The following is a 17121-nucleotide window of genomic DNA, read 5'->3' on the forward strand; positions in this document are numbered from 1 at the left end:
TCCAGTTGCGTTGTGCTGTTTTTTTCTGTTTGTTTGTTTGTTTGTTTTTCTACACCTTTTAGTTGCAGCTTTTTTCCCTTCAACCAGGGGTTTGTTGCGAATTCCGTAATTCAAACGTTCATGCATGCATGCCGTTATTGTTCTCTCAAAATTAATCACCATACTACACAAATGTCATCTACTAGAACTGCTTATGCACCTATCAATGTATTGCCCCACCACCCCCCCCCCCCCCTCGGGCATAAGTGGGGCTTTACAGGGGGAATTGACTCGAAACTGCTGCCCCACTCAGTGGCGGATCCAGGATGGGGCATTTGGGGCAAATGCCCCCCCTTCAAGAAATTGCATACAAGATCGATATACTCTAATAGAGCAGTCAATTACTCTAATAAAGCAGTCACAATGTTCATGAGGCAGTGTAGTTACCTATGAAGCTACAAATAGGATTTTATTTTACATAACAGACGTGATATAGTAGGTAAGGATAACTAGCTATTATTGTTGTGACCTTTTTTTTTTTTTTTTTTTTTTTGGTCTTCAACTGGTTTTCAGCAAGTTTTTTTGGTCTTCAACTGTTTTTCAGAAAGGTGCCCCCCCTCTTTCGAAACTCTGGATCCGCCCCTGCCACTATGGGGCATTTGACGATCGTTCAGTAAGCACCAAAATATTTTTTTGTTGTAACTTCCTTCGCTATGTCAAATCCCGAGTAAATCCCGCGTTGCAACTGGGGCCAGCGGTGGGGATTTGACACGATAGGTTTGCCCTATACTATGGGGCATTTGACATTCGGCTGTGTCAAATCCCCACTATAGCCCCATATATGCCCGAGGGGGGGGGGGGGTAGTGGGGCAATACATTGATAGGTGCATTACTCATATCTACTGGTATAGGTAGCTATTCAAACATGATGCGGCATCTAGACATAGCTTTGTATACCTCACAATTCAAACTTTTGCACATGCGCATACAATGCAGTAAGGCTGCAACAAATATTTGATTCATTTGGATATTCGTTCATTACCGGATACTAAATTTACCATTTGGATATTCATTTTCTAGTAAACTACTAGTGTAAAAATAATTATGAAACTTAAAACATGGGAATATAGAGATTGCTGAAAAAAGTATAGAAACAAGAGTCAAACAAGCCAGCATGTTAAACACACAGATATCTATTTGGATTTAATGGATATGGCAAAAACTAAGGGGAAAACAGTAGCTAGTTTCTCCATAACTTAGGGGCATATAAGTACTAAGAATTCTTCTGTATAAATGTTTATTTGAGTCCAAATAGAGATTTCTGTGTGTTTAACATGCTGGCTTGTTTGACTCTTGTTTTTTTACTTTTTTCAGCAATCTCTATTCCCATGTTTTACACTAGTTTGTTTACTTTTATAAATCCATTTATGGATAGTTAACATGATAATAAGAGGTGCTAGTGGCACTTAATATTGCACAGTACTAAACCAAGTTAGTCATATACAGCTTTATAACTATAGGCAGTATATAGCATGCTGTGGTTAGCAATGGTATGGCTTCTGATTCATCATATACGCATGCACACTTGTGCAACTATGTGATCACAGTATAAAGTCAAGTATGCAGTGGTACTGCTCTGGTATGAGCTTAATTAAATATAGGTAATGATATATGGTTCAATGTGTTAACATGAATAGATTGCATACTTGTTAACACATAATAACACATTGGTCACCCTTGCAGAAACTAAGTCCTAAGCCAGAAGATCAATGGCAAAGTGAACTTGATAGTAGAGCGGCTTAGCTAAATATTTGTGCACTTTGTGCAGAAAGTATGAAACTTTGCACATAGTATCTACCTACCATGAAGTATATTTTGAGATATGGAGCCATTGCAGATTTGACCTTTGGTGTCCTCAAAAATAGTGACCTTTGTCTACGTATATATCACCCATACAACACTCAAACTACGTAGGTGCCAAATTGAATATCTTAATCCTAGAAACAAATTGATAATTGTTGCAAGTTCATAGCTTATTCCATTTCAAAGTTGTGGTAATTTTTATCAGCAGCAAATTCATATAAAGTCAACAGCCCACACAATTACACCCTTAATCTACATTCTTTGTTTGCCATTCAATTATTTATCTAACCATGAGTACTGCAGGTCACATATACAACCAAAACATGAAGAGATATCCAGTAGTGAAGCATAGGGGTTATGTACAATACTCCTGTGAGATAAATCAACAAAATTAATGTCATAATTTATTTAGTTTTGTCATCAGATTAAACTCAAATTTGAGGTTGTTTATGGCTATAATTTTGCTTCTGTATAACATTTTAATGCATAAAATTCTTAAGGTTATACATGCTACTATCTCAGTCACGTTTGTTGAAAAGCCTTATACGTATCTAACATACCGTATTAATAGCTAATTTTGTGAAGTGACTATAGGGAGATTATGATCCTGAACTATACCCACATCTTGCATCCCCTTAAATATATATTTGCCTTTAGAGAGACACACACCCAAGATGTGGTGGAGTCTGAGGGCATAACCAACTGGACAACTTGTGTTTCACAATTTGGTTCTATATAGCAAAATGTGTTCCATGTTTGCAAGTATAGCTAAAAAGCTAACAACTTCAAGAAAGTTATTTTTTAAAGTTTTACAGCAATAGCATACAGGTTTTAGAAACAGTACTATCAGTCAGACCTTCATCTAGGAAATAACTAAAGGGGAGTCACAATGAGAGTAATGGGGGATGATGGTATAAAGATCTTTGTGTTCATAGCTACTGTAGTTTACACACATGGTATCTAAAAGGGCATACCATGCACCCAGACTCCCGCAGGTGCATTCTCAGGTACAACCTATACCTGAGAATGACCTACAGTACCTGAGAATGACGAGAAGTAATCTCATGCTTGTATTCTCAGGTACATGCAGTTCTGGGCTATTGTACCAGGCAAGATACACATGTCATGCATTTCATTCAAATATTACAGTTGCTGTTGACGTATTCACTGAGATTTTGATTTCAGTATAGATTAAGGAGTTCATTTGTAAAAGGGGGTTAAAAAGTACCCCTCCTCCCCCCCATTGTAGTTAAAACTGTTGATAGAGCAACTTACATATAATTATGAACTCTTTTAATTAACTACCACAAGAGAGGAGGGTACATGCCCCACCCCTGAATATCTCTCTCCACTTTTTGGTTGTATATGCAACCTGCAGTGCTCATGGTGAACTAAAAAATACAAAAATTGAGTGGCAAACAAGAATGTAGATGAAGAGTGTAATTGTGTGAACATTTTAAAGACTTATATGAATTTGCTGCTGGTAGAAATTACAACAACTTTGAAGTGGAACATGCTATGAGCTTGCAACAAGTATCAACTTATTTCTTGGATAAAGATCTTCACTTTGGCACCTAGTTTGAACAAATTGAGTGTTGTATGGATGATAGACAATGGTCACTATTTTTGAGCATAAAATGAACTGTAGAGGATACCAAAGGTCAAATCTGTGATGGCTTCGCATCTCAAAATACACTTCATGGTAGGTAGTACCCAGGGGCGGATCCAGGGGGGAAGGGGGCTTTGGGGGCTGAAGCCCCCCCCCCCCCCCCCCCCCCCCTTCATATTTAGGCTTTACTTGATCAATATGCTGAGTATTATAATGAAATTTTGTCTTAGCATAATTATATGATCACTAATAATACAAATACTCATAAAACCACCTTATAAACATCTTTCCAAGGTATTATCAGTGGATTTATGCTAAAGTTTATGCAACAAGGACCCGGATCAGCATTGGAGGTGTACAAGATCGAGATACTCTAATAGAGCAGTCAGCTAACTACTCTAATAGAACATTCACTGGAAACCTGTAGTTGTTTCTGTTATGGAATTTTCCAAATTTGCTTGCACCTATACATACAATGAAGTGCATTGGTCTGTTTAAAGGGCTTCATTCATCTACTTGTGCATGGCAATACTTAATTCAGGTACACAATTTCCATTGAAAATGCTCTCAGATTCAATCTTGTATTGTTCAAATTTCAAAATTTTCCACTTTCAACACTCTTATTCTAACATGCACCTATTCAGTGTTATGCAATTGTGAGAGAGATGCATGTTGTCTGTACCTACCCAAACTTTTCCATTAGCAAAATGTTTTAGAGAGCCATACCTATAATCTAGAGGCTGTATATAAAATATCTACCGGCAGAAAATATTATGAATTTTATGTGGAAATGTCTCCAAATTGCAGTATTTTAGCATCTATTTTTCAAAAATTTCCTGGGGGGGGGCATGGCCCCAGGCCCCCCTAGTTCCAGCATGCTTCGCATGCTGGGAAGTGTGCTTTGCACACCTCTATGTACCCAAGAGATTGGTACCTTGAGTTAGCCCCCCCCCCCCTTTATAAATCCTAGATCCGCCCCTGGACCGTAGGTAAGTAGGTACAATGTGCAAAGTTTCATACTTTCTGCACAAAGTTCACAATTTGCTCATTTTTACTAGCTAAGCCACTCTACTATGAGAGTGGGTGTTATCATTGTGATATGCATTTAAAAAATAGGTCATGGATGTGAAGAAAGACAAAAGAAAGAAAGTTATGTAGTTTTAAAGTACTCACATTTTGCTCTAGCCCTGTGGGAAAAAAAGATGAACAAAATGGCTTTTTTCAGTTATTTAAAGAAGTACTTTTATTGGTTCCTTTTGACTTCATATTTTCCAATGCATGGACCTATACTTCTTCCAAATTAACTCTTAAGGCTTCTTTTGTGGTTGAGTACCTTCCTAAGGTGGTGTTTAGGTGTGTGTTCTATTAGGATTTTGGCAGAAAAACTGTAGGCAATCTCTATTATGAACCACTACTGTGGTTCATGACAAGGAAAAAAAAAGTTTTACAAAGTTCTTTCAAATTCCAGAGTCAAACATTCACACATGTAAGTTATTGTTCTTTCATTTATCTTGAGACGAATGTCATCTACTACAATTATAAGTGTTTGAATATGATACAGTAGCTACAGTACATATTTGCTTTTGTGCCTATAAGAATTTGAACTACATTGTAGACACTGCAATGAATGTCAAATTTTGTATCTGGATATTTGGATGTCTTAACAAATAAATACCAAACCATTTGGCAACATTTTGATTAATGCAAAAGTGCTAGAATTCAGCTACATATGGCCACATGCATGGCCACTTTCTCTCTGAATTATATGCAAAAGTAATTGTGGTTGACTTTATAATCGATTTTACATGGCAGAACAGTCCATCATGTAGAAATATAACCAGCCTTTTTGGTAGCAGTCTTTTTTCTACTATATGTATTCTTTTCATGACGTTTACTACTTGTATAACTTTTCATGATGTACTTTTATTCTCTCACTTAGTGCAACATTGTTTGTTTCTTAAATTATTTTGTTCTTACCACATTACTAACTCTTATAATGGTTATATAGTACTGTAGTAGCTAACTTTACTGTATAAAGGTGAATAGGTGATGACAATAGGTGATAACAGCCAGTAGCAGCTTACTCCGAAAGTGATGACAACTGTAGTGAATAAGAACAGGAGGGAGTGTAGTATTGTTAACATACAAAACTCAGCCTGCACAATAGGCAGGTACTGCATGATGCTATACAACCTACATTGTTTATCATTTTCATTTCTTTTTGTTGTCAGTAAGTGAATTAATGTCATGTAGAATCTGATATGCATGTATGGCCTACATGACAGGTAACACCACATAATATAGTTTGCGCCTGTGTCACTGTGATAGACATATAGTTATGCACAATAGTAAAATAGTACAGTTGTCTTTGCTTATGTAGCTACACACAGCTGTGCTGTTTAAAATTATCCATATGCTCACATTATTTCATTGTACTTGCAGGATGGCATAAGGCAACCTCATGTTCTTTAAAAGTGATATCCATGTAATATACATGCAAAAACATAGTTTGTTTCCATTACATTACATTACATGGAGATGGTCCTGCACATAGTACTTAGTGCATAACATATAATACATAATATTGCAAGTGTTCTGCATTGTATGGTAGGTACTAAAATGCTATGGTATTAAAGTGTAGTCTTTCGTGTCAATATAAGTTAAATGCTATCAAATGATGCTACATGTATAGTCTGCATAATAGGACAGGTACTGCTACTACAGAACCATGTACATTGTTTACACCTGCAGCTGTGTGGTAAATGCATATGCATTACTACAGTTGTCTTAGCCTCAATACTACCTGCAAAGTTCCTTCAGTGCCACACAAAATGTTTCAATAAGTTGCTGTGGAATTTTAAATTATTTTATTTAGTGGAATCTTTTGCTGACTGATCAGACAAGCAGACTGACTAACTGACCAACCAACTGACTGACTGACTGATGGGTGGATGGACTGACCGACCGACCGACCGACTGACTGACTAACTTACTAATAATAAGCCTCCTGAGAAGTGTGACTCAAGCTTGATTTTTTCACTGCTAGACATTGCTTCAACCCAATATGGCTTCCCTGTGAGCAATCAATTCAGTATACTATACCAATCAGCTGTACTATACTGCATAGAGAAACATTACAGCATTATAATCTATGCAACAGTGTATTTAAAATAATAATTATTTTTCTTATTTGTATAATGCTGTATAGCTATAATGGTACAGAGCAATTTGAATTGCTATTCATCGATTATATATTTCAGTGATTACAAGGTTTCTTCTTGAGTTCTTGAAAGTAAGCATGATACTAATCATGCCTATAAATGATGGCTTTTCCACCATACCACTTGGTATAGCTGGTTATATATTTTTTTTAATTGTCTTATTTTCTGCTATTTGGCAACTGCTCAGCAGCTATATTGTAGAAAGCAAATGAGTCAGTCAGTTTATGGGTGGTTCTATTATGTGTATCTTGTCCTTATAATACATCATCATTGTGTTATTGTAATATTGTGCAGTTAATAGTAAGTAACACTGGTAATCCATGTTACCAGTCATACAAGAGTTACCACATTACCAGTGATACTTGTACAAGTGTTACCCATGTTACCAGTGATATGCCCATACCCATGCATGTTTACCTATGTTTAAGCATGTTACCAGCATCAGGGGAGGGGTTTCTGAGGTTTCCAGAAACTGGTCAAGTAAGCTTATAGATTTAGATCATGATTTGAAAGGGTATCAAAGGTTCAGATCAAAAAATGCTCTAATAGACTGAACAGTCAACTACCCTAATAGAACAGTCATGGTTTGTATTTCTACAGTTACTTAGTTCACACGGTAAAGCTAGTCAAAAATCGTATCTCAGAGTGTCTAATACCTGAGGGGGAGATGCCCCCAGACCCCTATCCATGTCTGTTGTATGCTCCAAACTTCACACAGCTCCACCTGATACTATGCCAGCACAACCAAGCATATATAAGCAGCTTATCAATCAATTCCTGACATACCAGTGTTACCCATAGCATGTTACCAGTGATACCTATATTACCTGCACAATAGAGCAATAATGTAACGATTAGGTACCCACAGAATATGCTTTTTAGGTTTCTTATTATTCTTTATAGCAATTCTTTTTTTCTTCACCTATTATTCATCTCTAGAAATTCATTTATCTTTAGGGAAATAACTATTATATACTTTAAAGATCAAGATACTCTAATAGAGCAGTCACATTAAATTTGGATAACTGGGTAGGTAAATTCTCTATTATAGTAAATCAATATTTTATTCCAGTTCAACAGGCCACTCACTATAAGAGTAATTATACTGTAGATTTATTGTTTCTGAAAATCATCCTATTATTCCGGAATTATTATACCATGCACCTGATATACTCTGTGGGTCCCTAGTAATAAGGACAAGATACACACAGAACCATCATTTGCATACCACAATACACCTAATCCTCCTAGCTGCTTCAATTTTATATCCCTCGGAGGACACTTTATTAATAACATTCAGGGAATGCCATGATATTCGGGTAGGTAAAAACAGTGGACCCGGGGACCAAGGACCTGGGTCCACTGTTTTTACCTACCCATGGTTTTAATTCTGGTAAGACTGATCTAGCAAATTTTGACAATCAAATGCATACTTTGTAGGTTATTAACAAAATTTCAGTTACAGGTGCCATTGTCTAAATAACTAAGACACAAATTGCTAGGATTCTTCAGTGGTTTAGGAATGATGTGATAATCACCTCACCCCCACCTTGGTGATTGTTTATTCACTGAAAGAATCTTAGCACTGTATGTCTTACCTATACTACTTGGGTAACATCAGATTCAGATATCAGTTCTAATTTTATACATTCACTACTTCAGCAATACTGAGCAGTCTTACAGAATCTATCTAAAATTTCACAGACAGACAGTAGTATTGTAAAGACAGTTGTCTGTGAAAATGTCACCCACATTTCTTCAAGCTGCACATAAAAGCCTGCTGATTATGAAAACTTCTGAATCAAACTTTTGAAGCTTCAATTGGTATCACTAGATTTGGATGCTGCTTTAACTCTCCAAAGCTTCATTACCATGAATACTGACATTGTACTGTATACCAAATACAGAGCTAGAGCCTGTACTACAGTGTCCAACCTAATAACTGATTATTGGCACAATATTAACTTCAAAACAAAAGAAGCTTCAAAGAGGGTATTAATTTTGTGCATCTATATACATAACTGACCTTATAATAATACAGTATATTATTAGACTGTTTAGCTATTGGTATGCACACTGGTTGGGAACGATATTATCATTTAGTCAAACACCAAAATGGCTGTTCTATTAGAGCAGTTTATTTGGTTCTGTTTGCATGTCTTCAGCTGTGTTTATGCACCAGAAGTTACGTGTATAATGTGGACTTCAGTTATTGGAATACCAGGTGGTTAACTGATTGTGAAACTATAATTGGACATTCTTTAATTTGTTGTACATTATTGATGATCTTGATAAGGCCTGGGGATTCCTGAATACCCCAGCCTTACTCTGTGTTACATCATGTACACTTAGATAGGAATATGGACATAATAATTATGTTGTATAGACAGTATATCTGCAATTACATCATTGGTTGAATAACATGTATGCTCATATTGAGTTGATGCAATAGTATAGTCACAAATAATTGACTAATTTGACATGGCCATGTTTTACAGAAAAAAAAATTTGCTTCTTACCAGCCAATAAATAGTTAAACATGTATAGCAGTATTAAAATGGTTTGGCCACAACTCCTTTGATTATCCAACCACTATTATTAAAAATGCAGTATAAACAGATATTCACAAGACATCTTAATGGAACAACTATATTATAGTGATGTGCAATATACCGAAATATTACCAACATTGCAATATATTTTCAATACCAATATCATATCGAATCTCATTATTTTTATAACTGATATCAATATTTATCGTATAGTCAATATTTTGCTACAATTTTCAATATATTGAGTAATATTTTGGTATTTTACAACTTTTGGTGCGTGATTGTGCAATCACGGTAGAAAGTGTCTACCAGTTTCCAAGGCTTGTTATTACCTTCATTACAAATTCTATAAAGCATAGCTGCTAATTATAAACATTTGCCCCATGCAATTAATTTAAAAAATATTAAAAATAAAGTATCGAAATTTCAATATATTACCAATTGTCATATTGATATCGTACCAAAATCAAATCCTAGTAATCACTAGGAACAACATGCACTATACTTACAGATAATGGTGATGGTGTTTAATTGTAGTCGGCCATAGGCTGGTTTTGGGATCTTAATAAAATACAAAAAGAAGTAAAAACAGCCAAGTTGTGAAAAAATGGTGCAGCCTTAAATTAAAAGCCTGGGTGAAAAAAAGTTGTGAAATCGAAGGTGGCAGCCAAGAAATGGCTAAAATGATGTTAATGCTAATAATGACTATGTTCATTGACATCATTGCAGCCATTTCTTGGCCGCCACCTTTGGCTTCACAGCTACTTTTACCCAGGCTTTTTAAAGCCGCACCATTTTTTCACAGCTTGAAAGTTTTTGTTTTTTTTTGCATGGATTGTTAGAAACTACCTAGAAAATTTTCAGTTCAGATCAACATGGCAATTGATACTATGTCAAATATGTCATAACAGTAGTCGTATTTTATTTATTAAACAGCTAATAAGATGAAGGACAATGTGCTAAATTGAAAGTTGTCTTGTTGGTAAAGAAGCCAAGACCCTCAATTAGGTCAGAAAAAGTACTCTGCTCTGTGCTGATAAAGACAGCGGATCTGGCGGCAACTTCTATATCAGTTAGTATTCCCACAAATGCCTCCTCTAATAGACGAGGGACATGTAGTCTGGGATGATCAATATGTAACTCGTATACTGTACTAGTCCTCACATAGTCTCCATACTGAGCTATAGCATACTGTTTCACCTTCTCAGTATCAGTCAACACATATACAGGACAGGTGCTGCCAGAACAATAAGGTGCTGCGTAATTCTTTGCTGTGGCCAAAGCACATTCTAAATATGGTTTCCAGTACTCTTCTGATGGGAGACTAAAACTTGGTACACCCTCTCCTAGCACTGTTCTGATGTGGACGGCAACATACTGACCTGTCTTTAGATTAAGTGATCTTTGTTCATGTAACACTGAATCAATTATCACTGGATTGCATTTAAATAAATACCGCATGGCACACCCATATAATGCTGTATAACTGTGAAAACTGTTCACTTTCATTTCAAAAAACTTGCTCAGCATTTTCTCACCAAAGTTTGACATATACACATCCATCCCAATGTTTGTAGTCAATATAACATCTTCCTTGGAATCAGAGTTCAGTAATATTCCTTCTACCTGACTCCAACGTTCATCCACACGAAGGTTGTTCATTAAGTCAAAATGTTTACCATTTTGTAAATTGATTTTAAATCTCCAATCAATCATATTTGGAGTGAGAAATTTACTAAAGTCAAAAGGATTTTGACTAAATTCCAATAAGAAGATTCTTCTAGATAACATGGATACCACTAGTCCTACTGTGATCGCTTGTATTCTGTTACCAAAGCCACCACACCGATCTTTATCACAGTAATACTTCAAATACCTCCCTTTCTCTTTTCCACTCACTACCCTATCATGATATTCTGCATATTCTAGCCATAGTTTAGTGTCACCACAAAATTCTCCTGACACAGGAAACCCAAATTTGTCTACGGCAGTCTTGTTTCCCAGAGTCTCCTCAATACTGTACGTAACACTGCTGAACAGGACTGCTGTATGTATAAGGTAAACTTATAACACAACATGGAAGTCACTTGGTACCTTCGTCAGCTAGTTGAAACCCTTCGTACCCAGGTATCGGCGGCCTAGTGTGTATCGTAAACAAATAATACATAATCACCATCGTTATCATGCCTACGAAGAATAAGTATCTATACAACCTGGCTATTTGCATTCTGCCGCCTGTAAAAGTTCGATTGTGGTAGACAACGTACCTGAAATTACAATCGGCTGAGTTTTTGTTTTTTTTCTTTTTTCTCCGTGACCAAACGGTAAATTAATTGTAACGCAGTGTGTGAAAGTTTCAAAACAATGTAAAGGGCAAATAATTCAACGCAGTTAAAAGCGTAAGCACGTGATACTACGTAATTTAAAGTCGTGAATCACGTGCAAAGTATACGGTGAATACAAACAGGCTGATCATTGTAAGATGCTAAAACAAAGGCTCGTCTACTGTCAGTTTCCTCCTCAGAGTCTGGTGCGTGGCTTGGTGCTCTACCTGTACCTTCCTTGGGCACTAAGCTGGACAATGAATCTTTGAGGATTGCTCTTGGTCTACGTCTCGGTGTTCCCATCTAGTCTCGCGTGGCCAGACCGCTTTTTCTCCCATGGCGCTTATCGATTGGAAATTATAAGCGCCTGCTCGAAAAAGGCGCTTATAATTTCCAATCGATAAGCGCCATGGGAGAAAAAGCGGTCTGGCCACGCGAGACTAGTTCCCATCGTTGTCGAGCATACGTGTGTTTGTGGCAGTGAAGTTGATGTTTTTGGAACTCACGGTTTGTCTTGCAGGCGTAGTGGAGGCCGTATTCCTCGGCACGCTGCAGTGAATGAAACTATTCGTCGTGCTCTGGTGTCTGGAGGTGTTCCTGCTGTTTTGGAGCCAGTCGGTGTGTGTCGTAATGATGGTAAGAAGCCAGATGGCATGTCATTGATTCCTTGGCCACGGGGCTTACCCTTGCTCTGGGACTTTACCTGTTCAAACACCCTGGCCCCATCTAATTTATCTACTTCTGCAAGTGGTGCCAGCCGGCTGGCAAACTCTGCAGAGTCAGCTAAGTGCAGAAAGTATTCTTCTCTGATTCCATCATTTCACTTCTCCCCTTTATGTGTTGAGACCTTGGGTGCTTGGGGATCATGTGCACGCTCATTAGTGAGGCGGATAGGTTCCCGGGTGATGGAACAGTCTGGTGATAATAGGGCCACCCAATTTTTGACTCAGAAGGTTGCCATTGATGTTCAACGTGGCAATGCTGCTTCTGTAATGGCAACAATACCATCATCCCAGGACTGGGCAGAGTTTGCCTCTCTGCCCACTGTTTAAGTGTTTATTTATATTATCATTGTCTTAGTATCTTAAAAAAATAATAATAAAAAAAAATTGTAGGATCTATGCTGACTTACCTGGATTGCAGGCAAGCGACACTCCCCAGGCAACAATCCCGCCTTCTCTTCTTATTACTACATACCACCCTGATATTGTGATTCACAATCAGAGAAGTAATTCAGTGGCCTTACTAAAGCTTACCTATCCTTTGGACTCGATCCGTCATCTCGAATCTGCAAGAGACCGTAAGCTTGGGAAGGAAGATTATCAGCTACTCTTGGCTGAATTAGATTGACCCGGGATCGCTAGCTATTACGATACAATTAAGATGAGTGTACTAGGCCACTATCTACCAATTTCATTGTCATCTTTTACAAACTATGTGAATTTCCATTCAAAGTGAGTTTACGATGACTAAATCTAGAAGTAAAAAGATCTTTGATTCAGCGGCAGCGATATCAATCTCTTCCTCTAGGAGGATATTTATGGCAAAGGACTGTCAAGAATGGTGTGTGGAGACTTGAACGTTGTATTTGTATAAATTTTTCTTTTTAATTGAGTGTACATGTAATCCTGTTTTTGGTTTTTTCTTTTGTTACCCTTGCCATGCCCACTTGTGGGGTTTATATTGCCCTATTGTGGTAGCATGTGTCCGAGGATATAATTATACTGCTACTGTGTTTTCTCATCAATAAAACTGATGGTTTTCTCCCTGCATTGTGGTGTTATCTGATTGTGATGCCAAGTCACTGACTCATGGTGTTTTATACCATATCAATGTGAGGGGCATTGGGTGCACCATCACCAGGATAGTAGCTAGCTATATAAAGTAGGGGTCTGGAGGGCACAGCCCCAAAGGTATCTGATATGTTTCAGAACTGAAAATTTTGAGTTTTATGCACAAATAATTATAGTAATGCATGTGCAATAATGTTATTCTATCACAATCACTGTGAGTACCAAACCAAAAGAAAACAATACACAAATTCCACCTAAATCAATGTAACAAAACTGAAAACGAATAAGGTGAATACTTGCATGTTGTTAATCAGAGATTGTAATTTAGTTATGCCCTTGTTTAGTGTTATGTGCTCATTTGTATGTCATGTTTTGGTGTTTTTTTATTTTTGTTTTTTTTTATTCTCCTCGCCATGTTTGCTGCACATTTTGCACGTATAGTCGCATGTGTCTGAGGTATTGTAATTGTGTGTTTAAGCATCCTAATGATAGTCTTTCTCTCTCACACACACAAAAAGAAAACTATGCACAAATAATCAGCAAAGAAAAATAACTACTATAATATCCTATAATTACTGATGGTACTGCACCTAAATTATGAATATAATTACAACAGGGGCTTGGGAAGGGGAAATCAGTGTCTTCACACTGCCAAACCCAGTACTGCAAAATCATACAGGCATTGTTTGTCCATAATGAAACCGAAAGCTGTTGCAGTAAGTTTTTCCAGCTTGTTTGGTCAATGCACCACTTCTCACTGTGGTGCAGTCAATGATGGCTTGAAGAGTTCGAACAACAAAAGGTGACCAAACACCTACTACAAGTGGGACAAAGTCACACCCTGCATCCTTTGCAGCAACTCAATTTCTCTGGTCCTTGGCTAGCCAGCTACCCCAGCACAAAAAGAAGAGGAATAAATACAAGAAGGCTGTACAAACTGACACATCAAATTAAGCAGGATGGCATACTAAAACAACTTTTTGACACAGAATGACAATGTCAACTAGAGCATCATGGCGACGAATTCTCATGGGGCCATAGGAACATTCCAGAAGATGATGGTCAATAGAGACACATAGTGCATAGGGATAGTGGGAACTGAGCAAGTTCAAGAGTAAGATTAAACTATTCTTAAAAGGAGAGTGATATACGGAATGGTACTGTTTGTAGAAATGGATGATATCTTAAACACTACTGGAAGAGTTCTCATGAAAATCCAAAGAAAACAATTTTGAAAACCCACTGAAAATGTTGAAAACCCTAAAATTTCAATGGGTGGCCAAGAATTTTCATTACATTTTCACATACTAAACCTATGAAAATCCATTGAAACTTCACCAATGAATACTCTATTTTTCATAGAATTTTCATTGGTTATTTTCATTGGATATTCATTGATTTGTCCAATGAAAATACTATGAAAATAAAAATTCATTGGGGACACCAATGAAATTTTTACTTTTCATAGGTTTCTTTGAAAATTTCATTGGATTTTCAAGGCCAAATTGTCCAGTAGTGAAAGCAGCTGAGTAGCAAATGAAGCTCAACTTGAGGGTCTTCCAAAATGGCCATAACTTTGGCTTATGGAGTGCCATATTGCCTTATCAAATACCCTGGAGAGGACAAGAATTGATCATAAAATTTGTGAGTTCCCCAAACATTTCCAAAAGCTCCAAACCCTTTCTAACACATTTGATACTGGTGGGAAATTCAGGGGACAGGTCTCCAGAAGGCCAAAATGGTTCACACTTAAGCAGATTTAAATGAAGGCCAAATTGTGGACCATGAGTTGAGAAAGAAACTAAAAGCTTCAATAAGAAAAGGTTTGAACATTCAAATACCAAAGATTAAATTGAGGAGGCCATGGAGCCAAAACAAAGCTCAGAGGGTTGTGAGTACCACCACTTAACCCAAGCTGAAATCTCTGGAAAATAATTAGTAATAAGTTTGCAGAACGACTACATTCATTGAAAGCATTCTTCATAATTACCTACCTTCAATAGAGATAAGGAAAAGTTAAAAGCATATTGGTGGATGTTTGGTGGATGTAATGACAAGTAACATGGATTAAAGTTTCTAGGAATTTCAACCCCCACTTGTGGCCATAGGGGAGAAAAACACCAAGGAGAACAGTAAGACAGTATAACAGACTTGCCATGCAGGCACCCAATCACTCCACCCACAGCTATTGGACAGACCCCTCCACCTTTTTAAGCAAAGCAGTCAAAGGAGCCCCACACAACCAAGGAGCAAGACAATTAAGGAGAAGCTTTCCAGAAAACAAATGGTTCATCAGACAAGTTAGAGACAGGAGACAGTCACTAGCAGCAGGAGCAGTGGATCCAGCAGTCACATCCAACAAGTTGAGCATAAACTTTTGAGGCTCCAGAGCTATAGGTCCTTTAGAAAAACTTGCAAGCAAGACAAAAGCATTGATTCATCAACTGTTAACGTAGTCTTAGAAGGTACTGCACCTACATCTGGACTTCTTGAAGAGGGGTGAGGATGATGAAAATCCTCATAAGCAGAATCATCATCACGATCAGTAATACCTGAGTTGATGAGCACTACTATATCTTCCTCCCTAGCCCAAAACATAGCACGGAACTTACAAAACAAACCATGAGAAACCTTTCTGTAAGGCTTAGAAACACTTTGAGGTCATTTTGCAAGGAATTCCAAATGCTTTTTATTTTATTTGTTGATATTGCGCTGAGCAGCCAGTAATTACTGATGCATCCAGGGGGACCAGCCCCAAGAAAAATCAAATACGCAGATGCATTATGATTAGCTAACCACAGTAGAACCTCAGTTATCCGGATCCCACTTATCCAGATTCTCAGTTAACCAAACTGCAGAAATGACTGCTCTATTAGAGTAGTGACTGCTGTATTAGGATAGTTAACAATACTGAATTTTAAAAAAAATGTTCTTTATTCTATTTTAAAGTTATTTATACCACATTTCAGAGATATAGACTTTTCAGACTTATGGACCGCCCCTGGCAAGAGGTTTGGATAACTCAGGTTCCATTGTACATACTTACATACATGCAATTACATTAACTACAAATTAATCACGAGCAGTTTACTTGGTTCTGTTTGCATGTCTTCAACTTGTTTATGCACCAGAAGTTATGTGTATAATGTGGACTTCAGTTATTTGAACACCAGGTGGTTAACTGATTGTAATAGTCTGATAGATGAGATGCGTAAAAGAGCTATTGCAAACTCCAAACAGATAGTAATAAATTATGCTTTCTGCAAGTGCATGGTCTGCACTGATCAAGAGCTGCATGTAGGGAATAGTGACTATCATGAGTTCAGTTTTGAATTTAAAGTAAATTATCATACAGAATGACATACAAATTAAGGACCAACGCGAAGTGCAATTAGTTTTCAAAACAAATCCTATCAGCTAGGCTATATAGCTAAGTGCTCCCATATGGGTTGGCACTGTGAATGCAAATTTCATACTCAGCAGTGACTGTAAAGAATTCTTGATTAATAGTGTTAAATGTGGTGACTGTTCTATTAGAGTATTTGACTGACTGATTGCTCTATTACAGTATTTAGGTCTTTTGTACACGATTTTTTTTTCTTTTGAGAGATGAATTGGGGTGGGGGTGCACATGTACATGTTCCCTGTGCCCCCCAACCCTTTTCCTTCCCTGGATCCACCACTGAATGCGTCATATGTATTTAGTTGGTACTAAATATGATTGCCCAGCACAATTACAGTTAATCATAATTTCTAGTGCTACTTTTAGTATCTTTCACA

At 37.3% G+C, this 17121-nt stretch overlaps 1 protein-coding gene across 1 annotated transcript; it reads right to left on the reverse strand.

The window, feature by feature from the left end:
* Positions 1-10088: 10088 nt before the first annotated feature.
* Positions 10089-11823, reverse strand: LOC136255377 (uncharacterized). The gene is made up of 3 exons (XM_066048134.1): positions 11776-11823; positions 11319-11362; positions 10089-11269 (listed from the first exon to the last, which is right to left on the reverse strand). The coding sequence occupies exon 3, from the start codon at positions 11013-11015 to the stop codon at positions 10161-10163; it is 855 nt and encodes a 284-aa protein (XP_065904206.1). The 5' UTR covers positions 11016-11269; positions 11319-11362; positions 11776-11823; the 3' UTR covers positions 10089-10160.
* Between the last annotated feature and the right edge of the window lie 5298 nt (positions 11824-17121).

The sequence above is a fragment of the Dysidea avara genome, chromosome 5, assembly GCF_963678975.1.
Source record: "Dysidea avara chromosome 5, odDysAvar1.4, whole genome shotgun sequence".
NCBI classification, from domain to species: domain Eukaryota; kingdom Metazoa; phylum Porifera; class Demospongiae; order Dictyoceratida; family Dysideidae; genus Dysidea; species Dysidea avara.

Coding starts and splice junctions, on each gene's coding strand:
- LOC136255377 (XM_066048134.1), bottom strand. CDS start 11,015: ATGTTATCTAGAAGAATCTTCTTATTGGAATTTAGTCAAAATCCTTTT.